Source organism: Sabethes cyaneus, chromosome 2 (assembly GCF_943734655.1).
Source record: "Sabethes cyaneus chromosome 2, idSabCyanKW18_F2, whole genome shotgun sequence".
NCBI lineage: Eukaryota > Metazoa > Arthropoda > Insecta > Diptera > Culicidae > Sabethes > Sabethes cyaneus.
In genome coordinates, this window is record NC_071354.1 from 189,318,045 (window position 1) to 189,335,268 (window position 17,224).

The window sequence follows — 17,224 nt, forward strand, 5'->3', positions numbered from 1 at the left end:
GATTGGGTTGAAAATAAATCCGGTGACGACCTAATACATCATAGCAAAAGTGGTAGATGAATTCGTGCATTTGGGATCGCTGGTGACCGCGGGCAACATTCGGCGTGCCACTTCAAGCGGGAAAACGGGTCTAAATTGCTCTTCGCAAAACGCTACGATCTAGAAGGATATCCAAGCAGCAAACTTTGCGTACTTCTGGTTGCAGCAACTTATTTAGGATTGAAATTAGTCATATATCGATTAGAGCAACTGGTTTGTAACAACTGTGTTAGTAGAGATGCCGCCGTACGAAACTGATAATGTACAACATCCTTATCAGACTGGTATTTCTTTATGGACTTGAAGCTGTGACGCTTCTCACGGAGGACATACGCGCCTTTATCGTGTTCGAATGGAAGGAACTGCGAACTGGAATGTAAACTGAAAGGCCTATGAATCACGAGCTATATGCGCTGCTTGAAGAGATTCCCATCGTACATCTGGTGAAAAAATATGATTCTCAGGATAGGACATAGCTTGTCTTAAGAAGACCCTTGCCTTCCTTTTAGAGGACGTAATCAACCCATAGGTTAGTCCCAGAATGTGTCTACTGATTACAAACATGGAAGAAACTTTTTTCCTCTTCCCTCTCTAGACTCAAAGGAGTCCGAGAAACAACGCTCATACAAATTACAAAAAAGTCTTCAGATTCCAGATGATTTTTTATTAATCCTAACATCCCTTCTTTTGATTGAACGATCAATATTACTTTTGACATGTTTTTACATTTGTTATACTATAACAAAGGTTTAAAAATTGGTCGAAAAACACGAAACTCATCCAAGGCCCGGAGGGCCAAGTCACATATACCAATCGATAGGGTTCGACGATTTGAGCAATGTCTGTGTGTGTGTGTGTGTGTGTGTGTGTGTGTGTGTGTGTGTGTGTGTGTGTGTGTGTGTGTGTGTGTGTGTGTGTGTGTGTGTGTGTGTGTGTGTGTGTGTGTGTGTGTGTGTGTGTGTGTGTGTGTGTGTGTGTGTGTGTGTGTGTGTGTGTGTGTGTGTGTGTGTGTGTGTGTGTGTGTGTGTGTGTGTGTGTGTGTGTGTGTGTGTGTGTGTGTGTGTGTGTGTGTGTGTGTGTGTGTGTGTGTGTGTGTATGTGTGTGTGTGTGTGTGTGTGTGTGTGTGTGTGTGTGTGTGTGTGTGTGTGTGTGTGTGTGTGTGTAATGATTTTTTTGGACCAAACATACATTAAATTTCAAACATATACTATTTAGAAACATGTCAGTGTCCATTTTACCTCGCATTGACTCCAAATTTCAAAACAATGTTTTAGAGTATTAATAAATGAAAAAATGCCTGCATTTTTACAATGTTAACTAAAAAATAATCTGTGATGAGAAAAGTATTGTATTTTACCAATTTTTTTGACTTCCGCTTGGGAAATTTTACAACGACTGTTTCTTCAATGCTGACCGGTTTTGTTTTGTTTAGTTATTTGTTTTGAACGCTACGGTACTTTGGCGGTTGTAAAATGACTCGAAACTGAAGAAACTTTGCAAAAATCTGCTTATGGCTCAAAAAACCGGGGATTGTCGGTTTTATTCGGAATACCCCTCAAACTGAGAAGTTAGTGCCAAAATCCTACTAACTATTGTGCTTCTCCCAGTCTAATATGAGACGACTGCCTTGTTAGACCAGTGTCCTACCCCGAGGCCAACTGAAAGGCCAACATTCCACGAGGTCTTCAATAAATAAATATTTTTGAAATAAAAATATTCATTGTTAAGATTTGTTGATTCGTACCAGTTTTGTCTATACTTTATGTGGTTTCTCTAAATACTATAATTTAATCAAGCAGTATTAAGATGGAGCATAAATTCAAATTCTCTGCTAGTCTGAGGCAACATTGTCATCCCAAAATATTAAATTCACAACAAAACTCAGCGTGGTTAATATGTCGCTAATGTACATTGATCCCGTTGTGGACCTTGCCCAAAAAAATTAATCAACACTAATTTGTGTTCTTTTATGTTACCGTGTCACAAAAACAAAACAAAAGACATCTCTGACGAGGCACGGATAAAAATATCCTTACGCTTATGAAAATATTGGCCGTCTTGGATCATCGAAAACAACAGCTGAATCACAAAAACAACAAAGTTGTTGTGAATGCAGCGTTCACTCGTTTCACTCGTGCAGGTATTTTTTTTCCTGAAAAAAAAATCGAAATATCGATACGGGAAAGACACCGTACATCAGCCGCCTATCATCGCATGGCGATGGGATAGTATCGTGACCGTCACTGCCGTTTCGTGACTTACTCCTGCAATTCTAGTGACGCAGCAGCGCACGAAATAACTCCTCATTTTAGACACCTTATTATCATCCTAGCCCAATGCCAACGTGCAATATCGCGCGCCGGAGACACGCGCTTGTTTATGCTTACTCGACACTAGGTAGGCACTAGGAGGCATGCCAGCAGTGCCGTAGTGAAATGTACCGTACGATTGCCCCTGATGTCGGCTCGATGTTTTGTATAATTGGACCGTATTTCGCTGCCAGGTTCAACCGGCTAAAAACCCGATATTTATTGGCAGAACCGAAAATAACCTTCATTACTGATTTGCGAAAAAAAAGCACGGAATCAAAAATAAACAAATTGGACTTTCTACGAGCGGCAGCGCGAAAAAAAACTGAAAGTTAGGAAAAAATTGCACAGTTTGAGATAACCCACCAGCCATGGTCGATGGATTGATGAACTAGTGCTGATTTATAAATAAAAAGAAAAAGAAGGTTTTGTGATGCATATTATGTGAAGTATCAGTTTGATTTAGACGAAACTTTAAAACGAAACACTTTTTAGCTCGAAATGTGACAGGTATTTAACTGCAAAAAAATCTTTGGTATTCAAAAATTATTCAAAACCAACAAACATGCGTCTTGATTCCTCCAAACACTTGTTAGTAAAATCGCATATTTATTTATTCTTTTCACTCTTGTTATACCACTTGATTTATTTTTTGATATCGGTTTTCCGTTGCATAGACAATTTAGGAGAAATTTCTCCAACTAGAAACAACCACGTTTTCATTATCACGTTTTTCGTGTGCCTTGCAACGAACTTTCCACCACTAAATGTGGTCTGGAGCGAATCGAAATCAGCGAAATTGATTATTGGCCACTTGCTGTTTTGCAGTAACGACTGATGTTTACTGATCGAATTGAATCACTTACTGCCAAAAATCACTTTACAACCAGACAACAAATCTGATAAAACAACACTTTGGCCGATCACTGGCTTGAAGCTAACCGACACCACCAGCTAATGAAAAACAGCGCGCACCGTTTTAAAATTGCCCCCTGCGTTCGAACCACCCAAAATCGAGCACAATATCACTAGCACCAACCTTTTCACGTCCGATTTGCCCGAACCGCCGATCTGTACTGACGACGACGGATTGCTGGATCCGTTGGCGTAGCCGTTCAGTCCATTTCCTCCTCCGGTGACGCTGCCACCGCCGCCGCCGGCGACACTATCAACTCCGTTGCTGGCAGCAAAGCTGTTGTTGTCGAGCTTTTTCAACGTTCGGTTAGCGCGCCACCGTTCGACAAAGTCCCAAAACTGGAGCACATTTCGGTCCCGCCCTAGGTTTGTGTCTTGGATGCACTTGAAGCTCGCGTCGTTCAGCGGTAGGGTGGCTCTCGGTTCGCTTTCTGCCGATGGATGATAGAAGGGAAAATGGAATATAAGTTGGTAGTGAGTTTGGGTAGTTATTCTTAACTTTCAATACGATTTATCAACTTTTAATACAATGTTTTTAGTAACTCGTTAGATCATTGTTCATTGAGGAAGGCTTTGAGTTTTGACTATTTAACAGCGAATAATAAGCACTGTACAGTGTAAAGAGTCGACTGGAGATGTTGATCGTAGCCACTCAATTTGTATCAGTTAGGTAAAATTTTATTGGAATTTTGAATAGATCATTTTTAATAAAAGATTTAACAATTTGTCGTGGAATTCGAATGCTCGGCAAATGATTAGAATTTTGAACTACATTGCGAAAAACCAATTGTTTGAACTAACAGTGAAGAGTTTGCCAATAAATTTTCCTACACTTTCGATGTAAACTTTTGCTCGTTTATTTCATTTAGTGTGATTTTTTGTATTTTTTCCTTTCCATAAAGTGAAGAATGAACAGTCTGTAAATCAAACAATTTTGTTTTACGTGTATTTTAGAATTTACGCGATTTTTGGAATTTGCGCTATTTTCAAAGTGAATTTTAGAATTTATGCGGAACGTATCCTACGCGTTTATAATAGTGTGCAGTGTGACACATATGTATTCGAACAAAGACAAAATCATATACTTTTGTAAATAAAGGCTGAATTTGGAATTTTACCTTTAGAAGTTGTTAACCAATAGATACAGAACGCAACAAACAATAATTATTCCATTGAATCGTCTTTTGCCTGGATAACACACTTCAAGCACTTTTTAAAGTCGTTACATGCGGCACGTACTACTTCCATCGGAATATCATCCCCTATTTAACTTAAATTAATTTAAATTATGATATTTACAATCGTTGAGCTTCTGCTGCATGTACAGCCATATACAAAAATCTAGTGGGTTCAAATCAGGAGAATTTGGAGGCCATTCCTTTTTCGATATGAAATCCGTCGGTTTGGCTTTGCACCACGTCTTCACAAGATTTGCAGTGTGGGCTGGAGTTCCATCATGTCGAAGGCCGTAATCTTCTTCACCATACATTCCCCGAACGTAAGGTATCAAATTTTGTTCTAAGACCATTTCTAGATAGTATTTTGCATTAACTTTCACACCCAGGTCAATAAAAAAATAGAGGAAGTTTCCCTTCCTTTCAAATGCCTCGCCATACCATGACCGCTAATGAATTTTGGTACAGTTGGATTTCGAATTTGGCATGGTTCGATTTTGGCAACAAAATTATTCGTTTTTGGCGACACAAGATATTTCACTTCCAAAATTCTGCTTAAATATCAATCAGTTTCTGCATGCACGCTTTAAACGACGAAAAAATAATGCCCCCAGTATGTTTATGAAAAAAAGTTATGTGGTTTCGAACAATAATATTTTTATTGCCGTAGGACTACGTCTTACCGCAGGGTGTCAATAACTTATTTACACCGGACGGATAGCTCTTGGCGGACTTTTTAAACATAAAATGGTTGCAATCGTTGATTAATGATATTTAGTCAATTTCTAAAGCATTTACCGTGAACGTACCATATTCTGCGCAGTTAAGACATTTTTATGATTCTTCCGCTATTACAAGTATTCTAGACTTGAATTAATAACGTTGATAGCAGCAACGTGTAGTGCTACGGTCTATAGTATCTGGTAAAAACATAGGAATTAAAAGTCGACCAACAATTGCGTATATTTTTTGTTTTGTAAACTTATCCACTGTGCCTAATTCTGCGCACTCTCTTGCCCATGTTTCTAACTCTGCGCATGTTTGTTCCTAATTCTGCGCACCTAAAAAGTAACTATGAACACTCATACCATGTTGTTTTTGTCTTTATACGCTAAAAGTATGTCAAAAATCCGGTATTAGCCATTACTATAAATAAATCCATGATTTGGCGTTCTTGTGCTGTCTAGGTGGTACAGCAATATTGTTATCATTTTGATTGGCTTACTTTAAAAATTTTATTGTCGATAACATGAAGGGCGAGTTGATTCGGGTTTTCTGCATACTGAATATTACATTTTGACAAATATTAAAAATTGTGTTTTCATGTAGAAACCACTTCGCCACTGCCTGACAGCTCCTTGAAGTTGGACATTAAAAAAAAAATCAGAAAGCATAGTTCCATAAATTGGCGCTCGTACGGACCCCGAGTCGCAACACAGGATTCCAATCAATGCAAGTTAAAGGTTCTACTTGAATTTTCATGCCTCTATACCTCAGCCATTTGGGTGAGGTATTCTTTCGCGATTTCTTCGAAGGATACATTACTGCGCAGAATTTGGTACATGAATAAAAAACCTGTGCCTAAATCTGCGCACTACTGCGTCGCATTTTGCCAACGAAACCAAGGCATGCAATCACTCTTTTTGTCTAAAACATGACTAAAACTAATTATTCTTTCTAACTATGCTGCGTAATTTGATCATTGCAAGGAATTTCGATCATAAATTTGTTAATTTTCTAGAATGACAGTTTTAGCGTTGGCGCTAACGACGTTGTTTTCTGACGTATAAAATACTTTCAGTTTCAGTTTAATTTATTTCGCTGTCAAATATTATGGCCCTTTTGTGAATAATGGCGTGATATTCAACAGGCATTTATAAAAAAATAACACAATGGTCATAGTTATGCACAATGTTGAAATATACATATATTAAGAAAATGCGCAGAATTAGGAGCTGCGCAGAATTAGGAGCGATCACGGTACATTAAATTTTTTCATATCGAAAAAGGGTCTCGATTTTGGCACGGTTTCGATTTTGGCAACATAGGCTGTTATTGCTGATGCCAGAGGGGCATCAGCTGAGTTCAGCCCAGGTTCCTGGTCGAACCACTGGGAACCGTGTAGGGGCTGGACTCTCACGGCCTCTTCTCTGGCTAGCTCGGCTTTGAGGAGCACGAAGGCTCTCAGAGTCGGCTCCGGGTCTACTTTTCGATCAAGAAATCAAAATCACTCTACTTACTGCTTACAATACTAATTTTTTTTAAATTACAAACTCACTGTACTTTTCTTCCCTTAACGGGGTCCGCCGATCATTCACTTGATGATGACATATTCTCGACGTACTACGGTGGACTGCGACGGTTGTGTGGGATCGGACAGCAGCTTCTGGTGTACCCAGGCCCTTCACGGCCTCTGGCGCGAGTGCACGTGACCTCGAAGGCGGGGTAAACTGCTGGCTTTGCTTAGGCGTTTATCTTCTGCAGGATTTCGGCTTCGAATCAACACAGGCCCGTCACCGCCTCTGGCTGGAGTGCGAGTGACCTCACAGACGGGGTTTGTCCGCGATTGCGGGGTAAGCTTTCCGGTTGTAACAGAATCGTTGTTATATCCAAGCCCGTCACCGCCTCTGGCACGAGCGCGTGTGGCCTCTAAGGCAAGGATTGTCCGCGGTTGCGGTTAGGTTGTATTTGATCGCATTTCGTTCGGCCAACGACACCGGTCCAATACCGATACCGGTCGACTCGTTGCTATTCTCTCGGATGTTGCTCTAAGAGCATTAATGGGTCCGGTTGCAAATTATGAAATAGTGGCCTTTTAGAATACGGTCTTACAGTTAGGTTCGGCTTGCCCTGTAATTCCCTTTTTATCATACCTGACTGGGATTCCTTTTTTAATGGAATATATGGCAATTTATTCTCTTAACGGGATATATGGCACTGTACTACTTGACTTGCACTGTAGCACTTTAGACCTATGGAAATATATAGCAAGCTTCGAATGTAACTCTTGCTCTGTTCGCAACTCGATCCAAAATGCTCGCCTCTAAATTATCAGCCAAAGCCGGATCTTTTACTCGATTCAGGATATTAAGCCACTGAACTCTAATTATGCGTTTTACATTCGCCCTTTAGGTTTTGGGGCAGTTATGTTTGTTTTCGTTAAGCACAGTGAGCTGTTTTGTGTTCCCTAATTTTAACCTCCTTTTAATCACTCGGAATGCTTAGTTTATTGTTATTTTGTCCCTAATGTATATATTTTAGTCTCTAATATTTTAGTTTTATTTATATTTATTTTAATTTGTAACAACCTAATTTTAATATAATGTTAATCGCATACCCAACCTAACTCTAAAATTATGCAAATCAAATTCATACTGAACTCTAGTATGCTGCTGGCTCATTGCGTTTTTCTCTAATTATACCTAAGGGTATAGGGTAAAAATGCGAAACGGTAACAAGGCGACACGCATTTGTTGCCAAATTCGAAATCCTGCTGTATTGTGGTACATTCCGTTTGTGCTTTGGAACGTCCATGATCGAAACCAACCACAACCGATCATTTTGAGCATGATGCGGTGTTTGAAGAACAGATAACTTCACATCTGAATACTTTCCTACCGTTTTTGTTTTGTTGCTTCCGTTAATTCCTAAATTTAACGTTTTTTGAATGCTTTCGTATCCAGATTCATTTTCAAAATTCGACGAAGATTCCTTTTGATATTCAGCTGAACTGCCATGTTCCGTGCGGACCGGCCGCAACAGCGATGAATTCGTTGTCGAACAACCTTTTTGACTTCTGCAGTTCTAACGCTTCGTTTTCTTCCGGTTTTTTACGGTTTTCAACAGATCTCGTCTCGACAAATCTTTTTAGTGTATAGTATGCATATCTTCTTTTTATGCCGTGATGTTTGAGGTCATGAAAAATAGTGCCGCATGTAGCACCGTTTCACAATTTATTTATTATCAACGACCGTAACTCAAACTCTGGTATCTGGACACCGAACAAGACAAAATACGAGAATGAAACTGCGTCGAGTAAGTCTAAACCTAAAGTGGTCTATGAGTAATTTTCGTTAAAACGAGGCCATTACTGACACGAGGTCTTCAAATATTGAAACTTTTGTAGTTAATTGGAGTCATTGGGGATATAAATGCACAGGTCGGACGCCAAGAGTTCTTTCGCCCCGTTACTGGTAGAGAAACCCTCGATTCTACCACAAAAGACAATGGTCTGAGGCTAATCAACTTCGCTGCAGAGAGAGGAATGACTATCTTTAGACTCTGTCAACTGTTAGTTTCGTAATTTTTACCGTGCTTTTTTGGCCTTTTCAGTCTTTTACGGAATTTAGAGCTGGCTTTTTCAATTCACTCCTATGGCTATCCTGTGGCCTATGGCTATGGCTGGAATGGCTATCTATAGTAGAAGAAGTCCTCTATGGCCGGACAGCCTCTATGACCGGACACTAGGATTTCTCAAAAACAAAGATTGACAAAAATATTCGGAAAGCATGGAACAATAGTAAATAGCAAGATTTCATGGTATCCCAATTATGACGTCTTTGTTTTAAAAGATAAACAAGTGACAGCTTTCGATTTCAGCTAATTTGTACACAAAATACTATCTAGCGTTTATTTCTTATTTCCGTCGTAGTAAGTGAAGCCACTCTAATTTTCATCATTTCTTGGATGGATTTAACGAATACTCCAAAAGTTCTTGTGCTGATTTGACTCAAACACACTTACCTTCCGATCTTTAAATTCACTAAAACGTTATTATTAAAGCATTTTAATAAAACTACGCTACTGACTTTATTCCTTAAATTCGTCATACCATTTAAAAATCCGTTCATCAAAATTTTTCATCATCTGAATACAAAATCACAACAATGTTTACAAAATTAGCGCGCATTTGTGTAGGACGGCATGACAAATGCTATTTTGCAAAAATTTCTGGTGTCATGGTTTTCCCGGCTGCAGAATGACGACAATGCGTTGCGTGAGTTATTTTTATTTTATGAATGAAGGAAATTGAAACAATTACCTAGTACAGTGGATCCCCGTTCGTTTGAACGATTCCTCATGCAAACTAACGGGGTTAGTTTTTAATTTGAACAACTGGTAACCCTAAATATGCTGTAACTTGTGTGAACTGGCTGCTCTGCTCTTTGTTATTGTTTTGGTGGTTTGATTCAGTAGGCAGTTGCAAGAAGCGAATATTCATTCTCCGATCGGATTTCTACCATAATCGTTGGGAAAACGCAATGTGGAACAGATTAAACACGCTAGATCAGCACAAACAAATCGTGTTTATGAGCATTGTCTGCATAAGCAAATGATGTCATATTGAGTATGACGTTTGAACCATTTTTAATTTGCACATCGTGCAAACCAACGGGGTTCAAATTAAAAAGTGTTCAGATTAAAAACGGTCAAACGAACGGGGGTCCACGGTAGACATTTTTTTCTTCGTCGCACGAAAAACGTAGGAAATTTGGCTACTAGGAATTCTTTAATGAAAACAAAATATTTAAATAGATCTTACTTTGATTGATCGCGTATGATAGTCAACAATCTGAAATATTAGGGAATAACGATTATAATAGACCGTTGAATTTTTATCAAAAGGGGATGAAGGCATAGTTCTTCGAAACGTCAGCTGAACGTAAAATAAAGTTTTCGTAAGAAACCCGAGACCGAAAAGCCACATCTTTTATTTAAAATAAAAATTCAACGGTCTATTATAATCATCATACAACGACAATGGCGCTATATATATAAACTGCTGAAAACTTGCAACCGTAAAGCATTGTTATTCAGACAAAAGGTCATACAGATTACGTGAGAAATTCTCAAACCAAAATACACAACAAAAATCTGCTAGTTCCTTACCACCATTAGAATCGATACCATTTCCACCGACAGCTCGCTTCGATCCGCGAGTTCCGCCACTTTTCTTCAACTCGATAATGTCGACAGCATTAGTTCGATTATCATTCGACCGTCCGTTCTGTCCTCCATCACCTTCCTCATTTTCCTCATCATCATCCGAGACAGTGGCAGAACCGGAAACAACAGTTTCCATGCCTTCGTACCGATCGGTGAACTCTGGCACCGTTAGAAAATTACATTGGGCATACTGGGGTTTTGGCCTCGGGCTGGGAATGGCAACCGGCTCACCTTCGCCTCCGTTACCACCATTCGTCTGCGCTACACTGCTGTGACGTTTGCTGATTGAGTTCTGTTCCGCATTTTCCGCCAGCGAAGCTCTTCGTGATGGGGAACTTTCCTGCACTTTAATGGTGATGTTGCTCTCTTGCTGCTGTAGATGCGGGGAAATGAGCGGTTTTCCAGGTTTGCACGAGCTGATTTTTCCCAACGATTTGGAACGTGGTCTACTGGAAGCAGATTTTGGTCCTACGGTGGCATTGAGATTCGAAAGCGATCGCAATGTGACGCTTTGTTTTCTAAGCTGCTGCACGTTATTGTTGGCATCCTTGGAACCAAGATCGTCATTAGATTTGTGTCTGTGGCAAATTTCCCGGCTGGTACTGCTGTGGGGGTTTAGTTCCTCGCTGCTTGGAAATTTTTGATTTATTTGTGGAAGCATTCGATGAGCTCGGTTTTCAATTTTCGATAAGCTGGATTTTGGTATCTTTCTGGGACCTTTTTCAAGTGTTCCACTGATAGCCGGTTTTCCTGAAATATCCACATTTTCAAATTTATCCACTCCAGTGGACGGTCGCAAATGGAGGACAATCTTGGTATTCGTGTCTTTAGTCTTAGTCGGCCGGAGCTGTGTTGGCTGCAGCTGCTGCTGACGATTTGTTTCGTGACCGATGACCGTTGGTGGACTCGACGCCGGTGTGGCAGGTTGGCTGACCAGGGTTCCATTTACGTACTGTAGTGTTCCATGGTAGAGGCGTTGTTTATGCTGCGGTGCTGCAGCAGAGATTGTTGGAATGTTGTTGTCCGGAAGGGAGAATCGAACCTTGCGGTTGCTTTTCATTGGAGATACGTCCATCGTGTGGTTAAGATCTGTAAGAATTGAAAAGAAGGAGTATTCAGTTTAGTGGAATTAATAGATAAATTTGAATGACAACATTTTGACGTTACAGTTGAGAGGTTTGCAACAGGATTTACGTAAAAAATAACATTATTAGAAACATATAGAAACTAAAAATATGATTATTATGCAATACATCTCAGACTAAAACATTGAGTTCGTCTGCTTATAATCAATAAAACAAATTTAGTTAAAAAAATATATTTAAGATTCAGCAATATATACGCATATATTTTCTTTTTGTTCAGTATCGAATATTTTCCAAATTCAGATACATAATGCTTAGTAATATCTAAATAACCTCTTAAGTAGAAATAAAATTAGACCCAAATAATCTGCCAAACTTTTATTTTTTTCACCAACATTCTTCGAGCTTTTTCTGATAAACAATAAAGCAAAAGCAGTTCATCGATTACTATTATCACGTCGGTTAGAACCTCCGTCATTTCCTTACTACTGGCGAGTTCAAGCTGAAGGTATTTATCACGCGGGCAAAAATTAGCACTTGTTTGCGTGTTTCGGGATGTTACTGCTCTGAACCCATCAACTAGCCGCGCCGGGGGAATCGAGGTGTTCGAAACGAATCGATTTCAAAATAGTTTTCAGCCCGCTATGTACGGTACCATGAAGAGTAGGGGGAGGGACGCTCTATGTAAGGGGTTCGGTTCATTGAAACACCGTCAGGCTTTACATTGATGACTTCCTTCGGGGGGTTCAAGCTGACGGTTAGCCTGCCACTCCATTAATAAGGACAGTGCTGCTGATAGGGTGTTAACAACATTCGCAGTTTTCGTTTTTTTTTCAAGTGCAAAGTTTAATTAATTAAAAATTTATGGTGCAGACATTTGTTCAACGCAAATATATCGGCAGCTCATGCCAATCAAAACTGTTGTATCAACTGTTGAACCAAGCGGTACGGCATTTTCATCAAAAACGATTTATTAGGAAATAAATCATATCGTGACATTGGAAAAATTTCTTTGAGCGAAAAAAGCTAATCGAATTCAGTCCTATGTATATTGCGTGTTTAACTCAATAATAGAGCAACATCAAACGATTCCGTACTACACTGCCGTAGTTTCATTGCTTCTGACTTCCGCCCAAAGCGTTATGCCAAACAGTTGATTTCGTTTATTTTTCCTTACGCGTATGAAAGCGTTACGGTATCAGTTTAAAAACTTTATCATGCCAAGCAAAGCTAAGACTCAATTGTGTTTGTTGGCTTTTCAAAATTTTGCTTTAATTTTTTTTCAGTCATTTTGTAATTGTTAGTTTCAAGTCCAATTTGAGTTCAATTTTAAGTCGAATTTCAAATCAAATTACAAGTCTGATTTCAAGCCTAATTGAAATTGAATTTATGTTCAATGTATGTATGCTTTATTTCATACTTAATTTCAAGTCTAATTCCAAGTACAGTTACAAGTTCAATTTAAATCCAACTTATAATTTACATTTGGTATATTCGAATCATTTTAAGTCCATTTCCAAGTCTAATTTTATACCCAATTTCAACCACGATTTCAAGTCCCTCTTCAACCACAATTTCAAGAACAGTTTCAAATCCACTATGACTTTGACGTAAATCCTAAGTATTTATGTTGAATTTTAAGTCGAATTTCAATTCCCATTTTCCCTATTTGTCTATTTCTGGTACGATTTCATGTCTTGTTTCAAGGTCAATTCGAAATCTAATTTAAATCCAGTTTCAAGTAAAATTTGAAATTCTATATTGAGTTCGATTTCATGTCTTCAAACTTCAAATTCATTTTTTACCAAATTTTACCAAAATTAAAGTTCACTTTCACACCCAATATCGAGTCCAAGTTCTAGTTCAATGGACTTCAACATGCTTCGTTAAATTTGAAATAAAGCTTTAAGTTCAAATCAGTCCATATTCAAATCTAATTTAAAATTCAATGTCCAATTTAAGACTCTGGATTTTGCATCCAATTTCAATTCCATTTGTAGGTCTAATTTCAAGTTCAATTTCAACTTGAATTTTAAATCCAATGCATCTGAAAGTCCGGAGTCTACATTTTGATCTTAGCCTTTGGGCCGAGAAGCGATAAAAAGTCCGGAGTCTTCATCATAATATTTGTAATAAGTAAAACTAGATATACCATCCCACGATTACTTGATCTTTCCAGACCAAAACCTCATTGTCTTTTTACATTTAGGCACGTTAGTGTGCGTATACGAGCTACTATGAAACAATCTTCGTAAGTGGAATGACACACGATGATATGGATAACGATCATGCAAATTAAGCAGAGCAAACAAGCATAACACGGCAGTCATGGAGTAAGGAAGCAGATAGAACAGAACATATTCGGACGGAACAGAACGGGATTGGACAGCATCAAAACGACGAGTTTTCGTTTTTAAGATCGTTGCCAGTGCGGACAACACTTAATGGTGAGTCATTTGCCGTTTATCAAAAATCACTTTCTAAATTGTATTTCATATTTTAGTATACACACTGGCATGCCCAGACCTAAACAGAAGGTGTGGCACCGACCTTTCAAAAGCATGTTTTTGACCGAAAATTTTTAAGTAATCGAGGGATGTACAGTGGTCCAAAAGGGCGAAAAGCGGAACTTTTTTCCTAGTGTTTTTTGCCTTAATTTGATTATTTATGGTCTTCAACACTTTTGTTCGTATAAATATCTCCCTTAATATACAACTGTCAAAAGTCATCGCTTACTATAATGAAAATAAAAAAATAACTTTTTTGTGTAAGGAAATATAGACATAGTTTCTTCGGCAAAGTTGTAAATATTGTAGAAACAAGCAACTTTTCTGAAGAAATAAATTTTCTATATTTATCGAGTGCTGAACTATAAGGCATATTCTTTAAAACTTCTTTAGAATACAATGTTCTAGGCAATCATCGAAGCTCTCAAAATACACGTTTTTGTAGAAGACCGCAAATCTCTTGGACCTTTACTTGCTGAGTTATAGCATATTCAAGCTTTTAATTTCCATAGCTTCATGAGCCCATGGGGTAAAATGGGGCAAGCGGATTTGTGAAATCAACGCTTCATCTTAAAGTTTAAGTCGAGTACTATGAACTTGTACAGGTTCCGCTTGTTCCCAACCACCCAAATGAGAGTACGGCAAGCATACGTTTTATGTGTTTCGCGTTCGCTAAAGGCTCGATACACGTCCATGTTTTTGTGTTCGTAGATACACATGGTTTCTTCGGCAAAGTTATGAAAAATATAAAGGTAAACATCTTTGCTGAGGAAATGATATTTCTATTCTTATCGAGTACAGAGCTATAGAGCATTTTCCTTGGAAATTCTTTAAAAATTAGTTTTTCATGCTTAGCTTATGTTGGTTGCATTTTACAGGAATATATGGATCTAGGTGATTATTGACTGCATGCTGTTCAACATCGCTCTTGAGGGGGTGATCCGGCGAGCGGGCATCGAAACGAGAGGCACGATTTTTACCAAGAGAAGCCAACTTCTAGGCTTTGCAGATGACTTCGATATCATTGCCAGGAACTTTGCGACGGCGGAGGCAATCTACGCCAGACTGAAAGCGGAGTCTAGGAGAATTGGGCTAAAAATAAATGCGTCGAAGACCAAATACATGAAAGGAAGAGGCTCAAAGGAAACAAACGCGCGCCTCCCACGGACGGTAACCGTTGACGGCGATGAACTAGAAGTGGTAGAGGAGTTCGTGTATTTGGGATCGCTGGCGACCGCGGACAACAACACTAGTAAGGAGATCCAGCGGCGCATCCAAGCGGGAAATTGGGCCTACTTTGCCCTTCGTAAAACGCTACGATCAGGAAGCATACGCCGCACCGTGGGATGAAACCCGAATCTAGGTGGACAAAAGTAATTACGCTTAAACCGTTAGTCCTAGGTATAAAGTATCTTCGAAGAAAATTTGTTATTTCAACTTCCGCATTTTGTGCTGTATATGGCATTAGGGTGACCATCATAGTAGGCGGGCAAAATATAAACTTAGTGAACTCGAATTTAAACTTAAAATCGGACTTAAAAATTGACTTAAATTGAGCTAGAAAGTAAAGTTAAAATTGGACTTCAGGCCGAATCTATTCTTACATAACTAATTTTCTGATCGCTTATTTTTCATTACCGGGCTATTGAATTAACAACTCCGGACTTTCCGGTTGCACCTTGAGAAATTGTTTTGTTACAGAAGGTGACGCACGTGCCCCAGTGTGTGTAGTATATTTTTAGGCACTAAATTAAATTTAATTAAAACTTTCTGAAGATTTACCTAACTTCTTTATGAAAGATTACTGTCAGCAGCTCAGTAGTCATGTCCATGGGCTGACAGATAAAAGAATACTAAAAGAATTCGCTTTCATCCAAGGTTGTCAATTTTTTCGAACACTGGTCTAGTATTATACTGGCTTATAGCCAAGGCTTTGCTTTGAGTTTTTCCAGACCATTTGTTTCGTTTGCGATGTGTAAACAAAGTATAACCAGTAAATCTGGTTGGAAGTAATAGATCGTCAGGATCACTAGGCGTTGAACCAATAATACCAACGAAAATATCGTAAAACATCGAAATATACTTAAGAAAGCCTAACTCACTCACTCCGGTGGATTGCATCGCATTTTCTTGTTACGGCATTTGACTAGAGTAGACAACTAGGCAGTAGGTGTGTAGCTGTATATTTCGGGCAGGCGCCTCTTGGGTAAATTGTTTGCACTCTCTCGTTTAGATCCTTCGGCATTGGGTGGGTACCGCTTTCATGCAGTAGATTGTGATAGTGTTGAAATTTATGTTCTTTTAAGCTCCTGTGGCGTGCCGAACGAGTGTATTGCTATTGGGGTAGGGGAAAATTGGCGACCTTTTGCGCTCTTCGATATGGTATGGTGTGAATAGTTTTCATTGACTGTTTGTTGTTTTTGATTTACTAACATACATTGTAGTGATATATGTTCTAGTTGAAGGCTACCGTCGTACTACAGGGTGGTTTCTTGTAATATATTATTTTACTATGATTAATTTTTTCGTACAAATACATGTAAAAATAACTGAGTTGGTGTATTATTTTCAGAAAAGAATTTTTCACAAAACAATATTCAGCATAGGTAGTACCAATACCTTTTTTTGAGCTCAAATCGTGAACGGAGATAGGCATTGGAATTTAGCGTTATTTCAGCTCGCTTCTTATCTTTGATTTGCACGCTTCCGTTTCTGCGACTCATGTTGGTATACTATTTATAAACACAACCTTCACCGCCAAATGCCGAAACAGATGTTGTTTGCATGTTAATGTATACAAATATTCAAACTCACAACAGAGCATGTAAAGAAATGTCAACTGACCCGTCAGCGTCGTTTACAAAGTTGAACGTACATACATACACATACACACACCTACTGGACAGCGAATGTAAACAGTTACCTACGTATTCCTAAGTCAATGAAGAAATGAACAAGATATTAATAGTCAATTGGTCGGAACGGTGTGACATCTGGAAAGTCGGTATAACCTTATCGTTGACTTACGGCCATCACGTGATGAATAATAATTTCATAATATTTAATTCTTTCAATTGATAACTAGAATATATTGGATTAAGGTAAACAATGAAAAGAAAAGTTTATTTGCTCTCTGAAGCCAGATGGAAGTTGATAGCGAAAGTAATTTGCCATCAGAAACTAAGTCACGGCTGGTCACTCATGGTAGTCAATCTTAATCTTTCTTTCACGACGAAATTTGTGTATG

General features: G+C 38.8%; 1 protein-coding gene across 1 annotated transcript in view; it reads right to left on the minus strand.

Annotated features, from left to right (window-relative positions):
- The window catches only part of LOC128737266 (uncharacterized), a 48,154-nt gene extending 36,694 nt beyond the window's left edge, over nucleotides 1-11,460 (minus strand). Inside the window, exons 1-2 of the mRNA XM_053831869.1 lie at nucleotides 10,329-11,460; nucleotides 3,389-3,695 (exon numbers count right to left, since the gene is read on the minus strand). Of these exons, the coding sequence (XP_053687844.1) occupies nucleotides 3,389-3,695; nucleotides 10,329-11,460 (1,439 nt within the window). The remainder of the gene's footprint in view (nucleotides 1-3,388; nucleotides 3,696-10,328) is intronic.
- Between the last annotated feature and the right edge of the window lie 5,764 nt (nucleotides 11,461-17,224).